We start from the raw sequence: 14,719 nt of genomic DNA on the forward strand, positions 1-14,719 counted from the left end.
AAACACAGAAAATCGAGGGTGGGTTTATTGCAGAGCCTGGCCCGGGGGGCTTCCAGCTCCCCCAGTTAATACCAGTAGGATTTCTTGGCCCGGCGCGTCTCCACGATCCCCATGGCGTCCATGATCTCCTCCTCGAAGGTCTTCAGCGACGGCCGGTACGTCTTGGCCAACGCGTCCTCCTTCGCCGTGTCCTTGGGGCCATCTGTGCGGGCGAGGGGACAGCGCTGACCCCCCCGTGTCCCCTGCCACGTGCCCCCAGCCCGCGCTGCCACCCCACTCACCGATCCACTGCTCGGGGATGACGCCATCCTGGCGCGGCTGCGGGGGCACGGGCAGGATGCGGCCGCTGCGCAGCGACACGCGGACGCGCTCGCCCTCCTCCGTGTACCTCCACTCCACCTCTGTCGGCTTCCTGCGGGCACGCGGCGTTGGCGGGGGGCAGGACTGAGGTGGGGGGTCCCCTCAGCACCCCCAAGCCCTTACCTGTCCTCGGGGTCCACCAGGCAGATCTGGTTGAGCAGCAGCGGTGCCTCGCTGGCGATGTAGGTCCCCGAGTACTTGGCCGTGCGGTTGATGTAGCGATAGTGCTGCGAGGGCACGGGGGTCACCCACGGCCCGTGGGCTCCCCAGCCTCCCCACGGCCTCCCGCAGCCCTCCATGCTCCGGCCTCACCGTGTTCAGTCCTTCCACCACCACCCAGTTGCGGGCTTGCACCACCTGGGTGACCAAGCCCTGCTTCCCCGCGTCCTTCCCGGCCAGCACCTGGACCTGCGGTGGAGAGAGGGGCAGAGGTGGGACCCCAGCCCAGCTGCCAGCCAGGGGGGAGCCCAGGGAGGGGGAGCCTCACCGTGTCACCCTTAAACACCTTCCAGTCGTCCTTGGCGATGGGCTCCACGAAGACCTTGCGGCGGCGCTGCCCCGGGGGGTTGCGGAGCCGGGCGGCCATGGAGTCGGGGGGCCACATGCCGTGCCGGTAGCCCGGGGGCAACCGCGGCTTTGCCGCACTCAGCAGGGCCGAGAGCCGCATGGTGCTGCGGGCTGGGAGGTCAGGGGGCCCCTGGGGTCACACCTCCCCAGGGTCATGTGTGTCCGGGGCTGGCCAGGTGCAGGGTCCGGCAGAGCCCACCCACCACCCAAGGGGAGTCACCCCCACCCACCCAGAGCCCCCCATGAAGGGCATGGAAGCGTCTGGCAGAGTAGCCCCCCACAGAAGGGATCCCAGAGATTCTCACCCCCCACACCCACGAAGGGCATCCAGGTACTGGCAGAGCCACCCCTCACCCATGAAGGGACCCAGGCATCCCACAGGGCACCCCCCCAGAAGGGGACGCAGGTGTCCTGCAAAGCACCCTCTCCCCACGAAGGGAACGACGAGTCACACGGACACCTTCCCCTTCCCCCACGGGGGAACACGGGCGTCCCACAGACGGGGAGAGCACCCCGCCAAACAGCACCCAGGGGTCCCACAGAGCTCGTTCCCCCAAAGGGCGCACGGCCGCGGGCAGAGCCTCCTCCGGCCCCCACGGATACCCCAAAGAGAACCCGCACCCCTTCCCCCCCGCCGGGAACGACTCCCAGGCGTCCCGCAGAGCCCCGGCCGCCCCCAAAGGGCCCCAAGCCCCGGCAAACGCCCCCGGTAGCCCGGAAAGGGCCCGCAGAGCCCGCCCGGGGTCCCGGCCCCCGGCCCCGCTCACCTGCGGGACCCGCGCCGCTCCCGCGCTCCGGGGGGGCGTGGCCAAGCGCGGGATGGGCGTGGCCAAGACGCGGCGCCGCGGGGGGGTGGTGCCCGGCGCGGGGCACGCCGGGAGTTGTGGTCCTGGCGCGGGGCACGCCGGGAGCCGTAGTTCCACCGCCCCTCCGGCCCCCCAGCACCGCCGCAGCCCCGGCCCACGGTGAGCGGCTGCCGGGAGCTGTAGTCCGGCCGCGGCTCCATCTTCTGCTGCTGCCCTCCCTGTCCCCGGGGCTGGTCCAGGGGCGGGGGACGGTCTCAGCCGTGCCCTCTGCAGGGAGCCGGGCTCGGCCAAATTGGCCTGGTTTGGCCTCTCCTGTCTGTCCCTGTGTGGGACAGAGCGGCCAGGAACGGTCACAGCCCCGAGGCTGCCACAGCTCAAGGAGCGTTTGGACATGGCCCTCGGGCACAGGATGTGATTTTGGGGTGTCCTGAGCAGGACTCGATTATCCTGACAGGCCCCTTCCTGCTCAGGATATTCCACTATTCCAGCAGAGAAGGGGAGTGCTTGGACAATGCTCTAGGACTCTGGGTTGGGGAGCATTTTGGGGTGTCCTGTGCAGGCCCCAGAACTGGACTCGATTATCCTGACAGGTCCCTTCCTGCTCAGGATATTCCACTATTCCAGCAGAGAAGGGGAGTGCTTGGACAATGCTCTAGGACTCTGGGTTGGGGAGCATTTTGGGGTGTCCTGTGCAGGCCCCAGAACTGGACTCGATTATCCTGACAGGTCCCTTCCTGCTCAGGATATTCCACTATTGCAGCACAGAAGCTGAGCGCTTGTACAACACTTTAGGATGTTGAGATTGGGAGCATTTTGGGGTGTCCTGTGCAAGCCCCAGAATTGGACTCGATTATCCTGACAGGTCCCTTCCTGCTCAGGATATTCCACTATTCCAGCACAGAAGCTGAGCGCTTGTACAACACTTTAGGATGTTGAGATTGGGAGCATTTTGGGGTGTCCTGTGCAAGCCCAGAGCTCGCTGATCCCCATGGGTCCCTTCCAGCTCAGGATACTCCATCATTCCATGATCCTAAAGGTCAAGGAGTGTTCAGACAATGCTCTTGGATGCTGGGATTTTGAGGTGTCACGTGCAGGGCCAGGATTAAGAGTTCACTCTCCTGTGTCCCGTCCAGCTCAGGGCATTCTATGATTCTCTAGTTCCTATTTTAGCTCCCCTCCAAAACCCTTCCCTGCCCCAGCCCCATCTCTCCCCCTGGTCCATGTGCTCACTCTCCCCACCCCAGAGCTGCCAGAGGGGCTGTGGCAGCCCAAAGGGTCCCAAAGCCACCCATGCAGGGCGGTCCAGGCGCTAACCCAGGGCCCACAAGCGCTTTTAAAAAGGCAAGATTCGCTTTTATTTCAAATCAACTGCTCAGCCCCGAGGAATCACTAATACAAAGCGTGCGCCCACGGCAGGGCAGGCACGGAGCGCTCGGGGTCAGTACCGGGCTGCTCTGCATTCCTCTCTTTTTTTTTTTTTTTTTGTAGGTTTTTTTTTTCTTTCTTTCTTTTGGAAATTTCCTTTTGGGTTGGTTTCTCTTGTCCGGAGCTCCGGACGCGACGAGCCGGCGTGGGGCAGCACCCAGGAGCCAGAGGGGAAGGATCAGCTCGCCAGAGAAGCCACTACAGGCTGTGGGGGGGGCCAAGAAGAGAGGCAGGTTCTTGGTGAGACCCCTGTGGTGCCAGGGATGCCCCCAAAACCTGCAGGCTGTGGGGACAGGGGCCACCGCACCACCCTCACCTCTCCTTGTGGTCTCTGACCTCCTCCTTGCCCTCGTTGGTGTCCGGTGTGTCAGCGGCGTCACTGTTCTTCTCCCCTTCGCCCGGGTTGGCTTTGGGCTCCTCCTTGGGGGCCTCTTCGTTGTCCACCTTCTTGTCCCCTTCCTGCCCCTCCGCATCCTTGGGGCGTTTGGGGGAATCCTGGCCGGGGGAAGCTCAGCTCAGCCCAGCCCCTGTCCCCCAACACCCCCATCCCCTGCCCAGCCCACCCAGTACCTCCAAAGCATCCTCCGCTTTCCTCTTGATGCCGCCTTTCTCGTTCTTCTCCTTGGACTGCTCGTCGATCACCAGCTTGCCCTCCTCGTCGCTGCTGCCTTCAGCGTTGCCCTTCTTCTCCCCGTCCCCCTCCGGCTCCCGCTCGGCCGCCTCGGGGCAGCTCTTCTTCTGGGTGGGCTGAGGGCACGGGGGAGTTCACAGCGGGCCCCCAGGAAGGAGGAATGGCAGGGGGAGGTGGGATGGAGCCCCCCCAGCTCGTGACCCACCTGGTAACCGGAGGCTTTGACCGTGGGGTTGTTCTCGATCTCCCACAAACCTTCGCTGAACCCTTTCCGCTTGTTGGGTTTTCCAAACTTCTCCTTGCACTCCTCGTAGGGGAAGAGGTCTTTGGGCCCCAGGAATGCCCTGTGCCGGGGGAAAACAGTGAGGGGTGGGAGCAGGGGGGATCTCGCCTCTCCCAAACTCACTGGTACCACCCGTCGGGCTCCCACTCACGTTTCGTGGGTCCCGAAGAAGAAGACTTGGTACTTATTGGAGGCGGATTTGACTGCAGCTTCTGGCATCTCATCAATCTGTGTGACAAAAAGGACGGGGTGACAGGAGAGGGCAGAGACCCCCAGGACATCCCCCCACCCCCTCCAGTGTCCTATCGATGGGCACGGCTCAGGGAAGGAAAAGTCCTTGGGAATTCCCCCACTGTCTGGAGACAGCGCTGGCAAGAAGTGGTCAGCAGAACAAGTGCTTGTGCCCCCACTGGTCTGGGGGCCAGCAGGGCTCCCCTTCTCCCAGCCCCTCCCCACTTAAGCTCTAGTCTAGACCAGCTCAGACACACTCAGCAAATTCAGGCGCTGCCAGCGGTCCCACAGGCGGCGCCCCCAGCCTGGGCCAGCAATGGGGTCGGGGTGCCTGGGGGGACACCCTGGCCAAAACGGGGTCACCAGACAAGGGGACAGCCTGGCGAGGGCTGTGGGGTCAAGCAGCAGCCGGTGCCAAGCCCACAGGCAGGTGCTGCTCCACTGAGCGTGAATAATCCCGAGGCGCCAAGCGGGAACGGAGCGAAAGCAACTCCGGCTGCTTTTTATAGCATCTAAAAATAACCCCCCCTGCAGCCAGCAGCCATAAATTCCCTGAGAAAACCTCAAAGGGAGGTGGAAGGAGCTGAAGGAGGATGCGGGTGGGGGTCTCGGGGCAGGCGCCAGCACGTCACCGGGCTGGAAGGTGCCAGCGGGGACGGTCGGATGCCAGGTCCTGTTCCCAGCACTCTGCTGACTCATGGCACAACCTTTCCTCAGTCACCATGACCCCCACAGCTTGCTCAGCCTCAGTTTCCCCAGCCAGCAGGGCCGGGGTGCTGTGACAGGGTGGACCTGGCAAAGAGTTTCTCCGGATTTCCTTCACAGAGCTGGGAATGGGACCAACACTTGTCCCTGTGCTGAGGGGCAATGCTGGCACAGCCCCAGGGGCAGATGGAGGGGATGGGGCACTGGGAGGGGCAGCAGGATGTGGTGGAGGGTCGGTGTGATGTCCCTCTCCTGGGTGGGATGTGCCTTTGTGCCATCCCCACTGCCCAAATGTGGTTTGGGGCATCCAGGCCATCCTGGATCAGGATCCAGGGGGGTGTTTCAGGATTGAAGTGCTCCCACCCCGTGCCCTGGGGCTACTGGCACTGTCATGCCCCAGTGCCACTGTTCCTCTCAGGCACGGGGACATTCAGGAGCAGGGACAGTCCCCAGCAGAGCAAAGGTCAGCCTGGCCCTCGCACCGGGACCCTGGCCCATGGTGGCAGCTGGGAGCAGCAGCCCCATCCCTGCGTGGCACCGAAGGTGGAGGAGGGGATGATGTGACTCAGAGGGGCGGCCACCAGCCCAGCCCAGCCCAGCCCAGCCCAGCCCAACCCTCCCGGGGATGGCGCTTCTCCCAGGCCACGTTCCTGCAGGTCACTCCTGGGACAATGTGCCAAAGGCCCCAGCAGCCCTAGGGCCCCTCAGGCAAGGACATGGAACCCAGACTCTCCCCCGCCAGGCTTGGGCAGGTACCCCACAGCCCCCGGCAGTGCCAGGACCCTGATGGAGATCCCCCAGCAAGTTTCCAAATCTCCTTCCCCAAGGAAAGGGCGAAGAGGCATGGGCAGCAGCTCCAGCGATGTCCCCAGCCCAGGAACTGAGGGGCTACAGGGGACAGCTGGGATCCCCCTGCCAGTGGGATTCCCGGCACAGCCCACTCCTGCCAGCACCAGCCCTTTATCACCCCCTCCTGCAGCCCAAGGGGACGCAGTGGCTCTATCGGCAGGGCCAGGCGGGGACCGGGGTGTGGGGACACGGGGCAGGCGGGTGACACTCCGCTGGGGTGACACCGATAGTGCAGACAGCTGCAAACCCACCCAAAAACCCTGCTGTGCTGCCCAAACTGCCCCGCGATGGGGGCCCAGTAGCACCGTCACGGCCCGTGTCTGTCTGTCCGTCCCTGTCGCTCGCTGGACGGTGGCAGTGGAGGGACAGAGGGCTGTAGTGCCAGGGTAAAGTCCACGGTGCCCATTTCTGTCCCCCCGCCAGCTCCTGCGAATGGCACTGGTGTCACAGCCCGGCCTTGCCCAGGGATCTGCACCCGGGGGCTGGGGGGGGTCTGAAAATGGGCTGGGACAGGTCCCCCGGGAGGGGAAGCTCTGGAGCGTGGCAGGGGAGGGACGGGCACGTACCCCCGCTCTGGACTCTGCCCCCAACCTCTGCTCTTCACCTTTGCAACTGCTCCACGGAGCATGGCTGATGCAGCCTGCCCTGCACTGGCCATGGGGGCTGGGAGCAGCCCCCTCGCTGCCTCAGTTTCCCGCTGCAGGACAAGGCTGGCAGCGAGGACCTGGCTGTCGGGAAGAGGAATTAATTAATGGAATTAACTCATGTGGGTTGCACACGGTCGATGAAGTACATGGCGGGGGCACACGCACTTGGGTGGGGGTCCTGTGGCACCCTTGAGGCCCGTGGGTGCCCCCACGCACTCCCCAGGGCTCTCCCCAGCCCTGGGGCCATCACTGGGCCCCATCCCAGCACCAAATTACCCGGAGTCTGCTCCAGAGGGAACGGCCAGCAGGATCCTGACCCCACGGCACAGCCACGGCAACAGGAGATGCTCGGGAAGGGGGATGTCAGTGGTGCCAGGATCCCGTGGGTGCTGGTGCTGCATCCCCTGCCGTGCCCCCGTGCTGTCCCAGAGCTCTGTACGGAAGAGGGGCTGCAGATCTGGCCACAGCACAGGGAAGCACCAAGGGGCAGGTGACAACGAGGGTCCGGCATGAGGGACCCTGCAGAGAAGGGGTGAGGGGGAAAAGGGAGGCAAGCATCATCCTCCACGTGCCAGCGACTCATCTCCCCACTCTTGTGCCTCAGTTTCCCCTCTGTTTAACGCTGCCCCTCTCAGGGAGAGGTTTCCACTGAGCTGCTGGTGCTGGGGAATGTGTTGATGGCACATTCCCAGGTGCCATCCCCAGGGAATGGGTCAGGGCAACAACCCCTCCCCCGCAGTGCCGCCAGCTCCCACATCCATTTCTTCCCGTATCTCCCCGCTCCAGCCACACCTGGCTGGAAACAAATATCCCAGCAAACGCCACGCGTGGCCGGGTAACGTTTCATCACAGCACCTGATTAGTCACGGGCAAGTCCTGCCTGATTAGTCACGGTGGGGAGGGCTGCGCTCCAACCCCCCCCCCGATCAACCAGCACCCCTGGGCTTTGGGAGCCCAACCCCCTGCTGCTTCCAGACGGGGGAAAACCTATTCCCTGCCCGCCCCAGCACCCCAAAACGCTCCTGCCGCGATGGTGGTGGCGAAACCAGGCGCCAGGAGACGAGTGGGGCGTGAAACCCGAGCGGGCCTGGCGCTAATTCGGTCCCAGGGAGCTGAGCCCGACACGAGGCTTTGCGAGCCCCGACCTGGCATCACCCCGGAACGGCACCCGAGGCAGCGGCTTTTCGGGACCCCGCTGCGACGGATGGATGGCTGGAGGAGGATGGGGCAGCGGGCCTGTGCTGGGGGCCGGGGGAGCATCGCTGTCCCCCGGAGGGAAGCTGCGGTGGAAAGGCAGGCGGTGGTGGAAGCAGGCGCCGGGCTCCCAGGGATCCCTCTGGCTCCTCCTCGCAAAGCCGCTTTCAAATGCGCGTTGGGAGGCCAGTGCCAAATCCGAGCGGCTCCCAACCCCCTCCCGGCCTCCCCGCCAGAACCCGACAAACCAAACAAAAGTTATTCAAATCCGGGAGGGGAAGGGGGAGGGGATGGGGGGGACGGGGGGGGGATCCTCGGCCTTCAAAGCCCATCGCCCCATTCCTCCCTTTTTCCGCTCAATTTGGGGTTTCCAGGCAGCCCCAGTGCCCTTTTGCAGCAAGGCCGGGAGGGGAGAGGTGTGTGTGTGTGTGTGCGTGGTGGGGGGGGGGGGGAACACTCCAAGGAAATTTTAAACTGCATCATCAACCGCTTAAAAATAACCAGCGCCGTGTTGTGTAGCCAGAGCTGCCCACGGCCCCCCGGCCCGGGTACCGGCCCTGATGGCTTTGGGTTCATCCCGGGGGTCCCGGGCTCATGGCACAGCTCCCCCCCCCCCCAGCAGCCCGGGACCCTCCGGGGGGCAGCGGCGGGGCCGGCACATGGTGGGGCCTCGACCACCCCCCCTCCCTCGCCGTATGCACGGCCCCCCCTTCCCCCCGTCCTAAGTCCTCAATAATTCTATCGATTTTCTAAAGCCAAACTCCCGGCGAGCGCTGCCACCTCTCTGGCACCCGTGGCGAGAGGTAAGGCCACCAAGAGCCGGGGGACACGCTCGGGGACCTGCCGGCGAGGTCAGGGCTGGGGCGGGGGGGTTTGGTTGAACCCCCCCCCCCCCCCCCTGCCCCGGGCTCCCCCAGATCATCAGTGAAGCGGAGGGGGAGCGGCCCGGCCCCTCCGCGGGGTCTCGCAATGGAACGGGAAAGGCGTCCCGGTGTGGCCCCACGTGGAAAAGAGACCCCCCCCGGTACCGGGTGGGGCGGGGGTCACCCCGGGGAGGGGCTCGCCCCGGGCTGGGCCAGCCTCGTGCTCCGCCGTGGTCACCGGCCGGCACAAGGGGGGTCCCCACTCCCACGCGGTGGCAGAAGCCACGCGGTCTCCACCCGTGACCCCCCCCACCCCACCCCGGGAGAGAAATGAATAAACAGCACAAAAAGGGCCCGGGGGAGCCCGGGACGTTGTTTCCAACACATAAAATCCAATCCAAGCCCAAGGAAATGTCCCGAAAGCGCCTCCGCAAGCCTCGGTACCGAACAACCCCCGAGTCCGCCGGGCCCGGCCTTACATAAGGTGCCGGCAAAGTTGGACCCCGGCCCCGGTGGAAGGGTACCGAGGGGGATTGAAGCCTGACCCCAGTGCGGACACACCCCCCCGCCGGTACACGGGGGCAGCCTGACCCCGGTGCGCCCCCTCCCCCCATCCCCGGGGCACCTCGGCCGCCCGCGTTATGCAACGGGGAGCACCGGAGAGAGCACCGGGGCGGCACCGGTGGGTCCCATCGCCCCCCCACCCCTTGCCCAGCTCCTTACCCGGGCAGGCCAGTGCGGGTAACCCTTCATCTTGGCGAAAACCAGGTCCCCGCATTTGTATTCCTTCTGCCGGTTGGACCGGGACATCTTGGCTGGCAGCTCCTCCCGGGACCGGGGGAGCGAGCGGCGGGGAGGGGGGGGGGGGGGAAGGGGGGAGGGGATGGGGGAGGGGAGGAGGGGGGTTAGGGATGAAGTTTGGGAGGCAAAACCCGGCGAGGCAGGGACTAGCCAAAAAAAAAAAAAAAAAAAAAAATCCAAAAAAACCCCAAAAAACACAAACCACCCCAAAAATCCAGCAAACAACAAAATAAAAACCACCTCCCTAATCCGAAGGGGGAGGCGCGGAGGCAGCGGCTGCTCTGCCCCCCCCGGCGCGGAGCCCGGGCGGGGGGCGGCGGCGGCGGCGGCGGCGCCGGGGTCAGCGGCGGCGCGGCGCAGCGGCGGAGGGCCCGAGCCCCATGCGGTTGTTTGTGTTTGAAATTCAATTGCTCCCTCCCTCCGCCAGCCCCCCCCCCCCACCCCCCCCCAACCACCCTTCCCCTTCCTCCTCCTCCTCCTCCTCCTCCTCTTCTCCTCCTCCTCCTCCTCCTGCCGCCGCTGCCGGTGGATGCGCTCGGAGCTCGCGGGCGCTGCCTGGGCGCGCACGCCCACGGGGCCGCGCGCGCCGTGCGCGCACCCGGGTCCCCCCCCCCAAAAAAAAAAATAACCCAAAAAAAATACCCCCAAAATGTACCCGGCTTCAGGTGGCCCTGGTGGGGGTGTGGATGCTTCCAGCCACGAGGGGACAGGGAGTGACACCAGAGGGACGCCCGGCCGTGTGCTCGGCGTAGAAACGGTGCGAACAGGGTGATACAGCGGGCAAAATTGGTGCAAAAACAGCGGAAAAGGGGTGGAAAGCCATGCACAACCAGTGCAAAACAGCACCGAAAAAGGTGTGAGAAACGTGTCGAACAGTGCAAAACTATAATGTGAGAAGCAGGTGTAGAACAGTGCATAACCCATGTAAAACAGCACCAAAAATGGTGTGAGAAACATGTAAAGCAGTGCAAAACTATAATGTGAGAAACAGGTGAAAAACAGTGTAAAACAGGTGTAAAGCAGTGTAAAACAGCACCAAAAATGGTGTGAGAAACATATAAAGCAGTGCAAAACTATAATGTGAGAAACAGGTGTAGAACAGTGCATAACCCATGTAAAACAGCACCAAAAATGGTGTGAGAAACATGTAAACCTGTGCAAAACTATAATGTGAGAAACAGGTGTAGAACAGTGTAAAAACAGTGTAAAACAGCACCAAAAATGGTGTGAGAAACATGTAAAGCAGTGCAAAAATATAATGTGAGAAACAGGTGAAAAACAGTGTAAAACAGGTCTAAAGCAGTGTTAAACAGCACCAAAAATGGTGTGAGAAACATATAAAGCAGTGCAAAACTATAATGTGAGAAACAGGTGTAGAACAGTGCATAACCCATGTAAAACAGCACCAAAAATGGTGTGAGAAACATGTAAACCTGTGCAAAACTATAATGTGAGAAACAGGTGTAGAACAGTGTAAAAACAGTGTAAAACAGCACCAAAAATGGTGTGAGAAACATGTAAAGCAGTGCAAAACTATAATGTGAGAAACAGGTGTAGAACAGTGCATAAACCATGTAAAACAGCACCAAAAATGGTGTGAGAAACATGTAAAGCTGTGCAAAACTATAATGTGAGAAACAGGTGAAAAACAGTGTAAAAACAGTGTAAAACAGGTGTAAAGCAGTGTAAAACAGCACCAAAAATTGTGTAAAGAACATGTCAAACAGTGCAAAACTATAATGTGAAAACCAGGTGTAAACCAGTGCATAACCAGTGTAAAATAGCACCAAAAATGGTGTGAGAAACATGTAGAGCTATAATGTGAAAAACAGGTGTAAAACAGTGCATAACCAGTGTAAAATAGCACCAAAATTGGTGTAAAGAACATGTCAAACAGTGCAAAACTATAATGTGAAAACCAGGTGTAAACCAGTGCATAACCAGTGTAAAACAGCACCAAAAATGGTGTGAGAAACATGTAAAGCTGTGCAAAACTGTAATGTGAAAAACAGGTGTAAAACAGTGCATAACCAGTGTAAAAACAGTGTAAAACAGGTGTAAAGCAGTGCATAACCAGAGTAAAATAGCACCAAAAATGGTGTGAGAAACATGTAAAGCTGTGCAAAACTGTAATGTGAGAAACAGGTGTAAAACAGTGCATAACCGATGTAAAACAACACCAAAACAGTGTAAAAACCATGTAAAACAGTGTAAAACTGGCATAACATTGTGTAAAACAGTGCACAATTGGCATAAAGATATGTAAAAACGTAAATCAGTGGAAAACTATAATGTGAAACCATGAAAAACAGGTGTAAAACATTTCATAACCAGTGTAAAACAGCACCAAAATGGTGCAAACCCCTGTAAAACAGTGCAAAACTGGCATAAAATCATGTAAAGCAGTGCAAAACTCGTTTTAAACCAATGCAAAACAGTGCAAAAGCTATGTGAGACAGTCCAAAACCAGTGTAAGGCTATGTCAAATTTGCTGTAAGACAACATACACGGTGAAACCATGTCAAACAGTGCAAAATAGTGCAAAACCAGTCTAAACCCAGCATAAAATGATGCAAACCCGGTGTAGCAGCATCCCTAAAACCCCACATCCTGGCTGCAGCTGAATACGTGATAGAAGAGCCTTTGAAAAGAGAGAAAATCAAGGATTGTGAGCACTTGGTGCCCACACAGGGTCCCCTCGGGCAAGCTGCCCTGTTCACCCCCAGCAGAAAAAAAAAAAAAAAGAATTTTTCATTAGAAACTGCAGAACCTGGGCTGGAGCTGCTGGGATTGCTCAGGGCACATGAAAATCCCTGGAAAATCTCTGGATGCCTGGGGAGGAGGTTTGGGCCCTTGCCAACCTCAGGGTGACAAAGCCCCCAGGGGATTAAATAAATTGTCACCTTAGTCCTCGCTTCAGACCAAACCTGGGTGCTGCTGTCCCTGTTGTGCCCAACCAAACCTGGGATTAAACACAGATTAAATCGTTTGTAAAACCAGAACCTCCACCCTGACCTGGCACTCGGGGTTCCTGGGCCGGGCTCTTTTCTTTCCATCCCCCTGTGTTTTCCTTGGCTTAATTTCTCCTAACAAGCTGCAAAGTAACACAAATAAATAATCCACGGGGTCAGGGCTGACAGCGGGATCCTACTGATGTTCTGGGGGTGAGACCAGACTCAAGGAATCTCCACCTGCTATGGAAAAATGGACAAAGGCCGAGGGAAACAAGGATTCCTCCCTCTTTCTCCACAGCAGGAGCCAAACCTTATTTAAGCTGGGTCCCTCCTCTCCCTGCCTGAGTTCTTGTTGATTTTCCTCGGCAGAGGATGAGGGCTGCCTCGTATTAGAGCTTGGAGTGGTTGAACCCCTCTGTGCTTCTCAGGGAATCACCCATTTCCCTTTCCTAAATCCTAAAAATTTACACTTAGGAAGGACACTTAGGATGGAGTGGAAAAAAATCTGCCAGGAAGATCCCAACCGACCCCCAGGATGATGTTTATGCTCGCTTCCAGCCCAAAAGACGGCTCTGAGCGCAAGGGGTGTTTTGCTGGGGAAGTGACAGCAACGCTAGGCCTGATCCATAAAAATTCCCATCTCCATTTTGGGTTTCCTTTGGATTTGTAGAGCGGTTTGGTGGAGCTGTGAAAGGAGAGGGCTTTGAGGAGAAGGCTTTTTGGGGTTCAGCCCCTGCGATGGGGGTTTGCTATTGTGAAAAATGCATATTTTATGATTGGCTTTTCGCAAATATTAAATTGAATACTATATGTATTATGTTATATTGATTAGAAGTGCTGTATTAACATTTTATTAGTATGGTATATGTAGTTTTGTAGTTAAAATAGAGCCTATGTATGTGGGGGTTTTTGTACTGGCTCAAGCAAGAGATGAGATAATGAAGAAACTCTTCACACAGAGATGACAATGATGGGGGCCCATAAAGAATTACTGCCTCCTTATCGGAAAAGACAAACATTCTTCCACCTTCTCTCCGTCTTTATGGAACCACCAGGATTAAGGGGAAGAAGTTGACAAAAACCAGAAAAGTTCTTAATTTGCAAGGAATTTATGCATCATGTATGAGATGTATGAATATGCAACAGGCTATTGCTTTTAAAGATTATTCCTTTGTTCACAAGGCATGCTTATTGGGCTTAAGTGCCCGAGAGCATCCGGACGTCCGTAATTCTTTGCTTTTTATTGTCTTGTGATTGTCCTAACTCTAAATTTTCATTACTCTAATTGTATTACTATTTTTATAACTATTTTATTATTATTAAACTTTGAAAATTTTAAAAACCAAGCGATTGGCGTTTATAACACTCTTCCAGTGGCCGCACTCGTGCGTGTCACAACGAAGACAAAATCTTGCTGTTCCCGGTGGATATGGAACCCAGAATCTCAGGGAAAGGGGTTCCTGGTACAGATGGGAAAGGGACACCTTCCTTCTCCTCGTTGTCCTCCTCAGTGTCCTTGTGCTGGGATTGCTTTGCCCTCACGGGTCACCGCTGTGTAAGGAGCGGGGGAAATCGTAACTCGTGCGTGTCACAACGAAGACAAAATCTTGCTGTTCCCGGTGGATATGGAACCCAGAATCTCAGGGAAAGGGGCTCCTGGTACAGATGGGAAAGGGACACCTTCCTTCTCCTCGTTGTCCTCCTCAGTGTCCTTGTGCTGGGATTGCTTTGCCCTCACGGGTCACCGCTGTGTAAGGAGCGGGGGAAATCGTAACTCGTGCGTGTCACAACGAAGACAAAATCTTGCTGTTCCCGGTGGATATGGAACCCAGAATCTCAGGGAAAGGGGTTCCTGGTACAGATGGGAAAGGGACACCTTCCTTCTCCTCGTTGTCCTCCTCAGTGTCCTTGTGCTGGGATTGCTTTGCCCTCACGGGTCACCGCTGTGTAAGGAGCGGGGGAAATCGTAACTCGTGCGTGTCACAACGAAGACAAAATCTTGCTGTTCCTGGTGGATATGGAACCCAGAATCTCAGGGAAAGGGGTTCCTGGTACAGATGGGAAAGGGACACCTTCCTTCTCCTCGTTGTCCTCCTCAGTGTCCTTGTGCTGGGATTGCTTTGCCCTCACGGGTCACCGCTGTGTAAGGAGCGGGGGAAATCGTAACTCGTGCGTCCCAGCTCCTGGAATCCTCCCGTGCCTGTCCCTCCGGCTCCCCAAGGCCTCAATGCCTATTTTTAATCCTGTATTTTTAACACTCCTCAGCCCTCCAGAACGGGCCAGGAGGGGTGGGACAGGGCTGGATTTCACACCGTTCCAAATGACACAGGGTTCAGGATACGCTCCTCCTTTATCTCCATTTTGCTTTAATTACTTGTGCTGGTACCTCACAGCAGCTCTGCA

General features: G+C 58.4%; 2 protein-coding genes across 2 annotated transcripts; both read right to left on the minus strand.

The window, feature by feature from the left end:
* Positions 1–4: 4 nt before the first annotated feature.
* MRPL24 (mitochondrial ribosomal protein L24) lies at positions 5–1,722 on the minus strand. Its single transcript, XM_068174714.1, has 6 exons — positions 1,704–1,722; positions 848–1,038; positions 673–768; positions 484–587; positions 282–412; positions 5–202 (listed from the first exon to the last, which is right to left on the minus strand). Exons 2-6 carry the CDS (start codon positions 1,025–1,027, stop codon positions 66–68), a joined length of 648 nt encoding a protein of 215 aa, XP_068030815.1. The 5' UTR covers positions 1,028–1,038; positions 1,704–1,722; the 3' UTR covers positions 5–65.
* A 1,342-nt stretch (positions 1,723–3,064) lies between these two features.
* Positions 3,065–9,502, minus strand: HDGF (heparin binding growth factor). The gene is made up of 6 exons (XM_068174783.1): positions 9,285–9,502; positions 4,224–4,300; positions 3,995–4,133; positions 3,729–3,905; positions 3,475–3,653; positions 3,065–3,363 (listed from the first exon to the last, which is right to left on the minus strand). The coding sequence occupies exons 1-6, from the start codon at positions 9,369–9,371 to the stop codon at positions 3,357–3,359; spliced, it is 666 nt and encodes a 221-aa protein (XP_068030884.1). The 5' UTR covers positions 9,372–9,502; the 3' UTR covers positions 3,065–3,356.
* Positions 9,503–14,719: the final 5,217 nt, after the last annotated feature.

This window comes from Anomalospiza imberbis, chromosome 29 (assembly GCF_031753505.1).
Source record: "Anomalospiza imberbis isolate Cuckoo-Finch-1a 21T00152 chromosome 29, ASM3175350v1, whole genome shotgun sequence".
Classification (NCBI taxonomy): domain Eukaryota; kingdom Metazoa; phylum Chordata; class Aves; order Passeriformes; family Viduidae; genus Anomalospiza; species Anomalospiza imberbis.

Coding starts and splice junctions, on each gene's coding strand:
- MRPL24 (XM_068174714.1), bottom strand. CDS start 1,027: ATGCGGCTCTCGGCCCTGCTGAGTGCGGCAAAGCCGCGGTTGCCCCCG. Junction 769..847: donor AGGTGTTTAAGGGTGACACG/GTGAGGCTCCCC, acceptor TCTCCACCGCAG/GTCCAGGTGCTGGCCGGGAA. Junction 203..281: donor CATCCCCGAGCAGTGGATCG/GTGAGTGGGGTG, acceptor TCGCCCGCACAG/ATGGCCCCAAGGACACGGCG.
- HDGF (XM_068174783.1), bottom strand. CDS start 9,371: ATGTCCCGGTCCAACCGGCAGAAGGAATACAAATGCGGGGACCTGGTT. Junction 4,301..9,284: donor ACCCGCACTGGCCTGCCCGG/GTAAGGAGCTGG, acceptor TTTGTCACACAG/ATTGATGAGATGCCAGAAGC. Junction 4,134..4,223: donor TTCTTCGGGACCCACGAAAC/GTGAGTGGGAGC, acceptor CCCCCGGCACAG/GGCATTCCTGGGGCCCAAAG.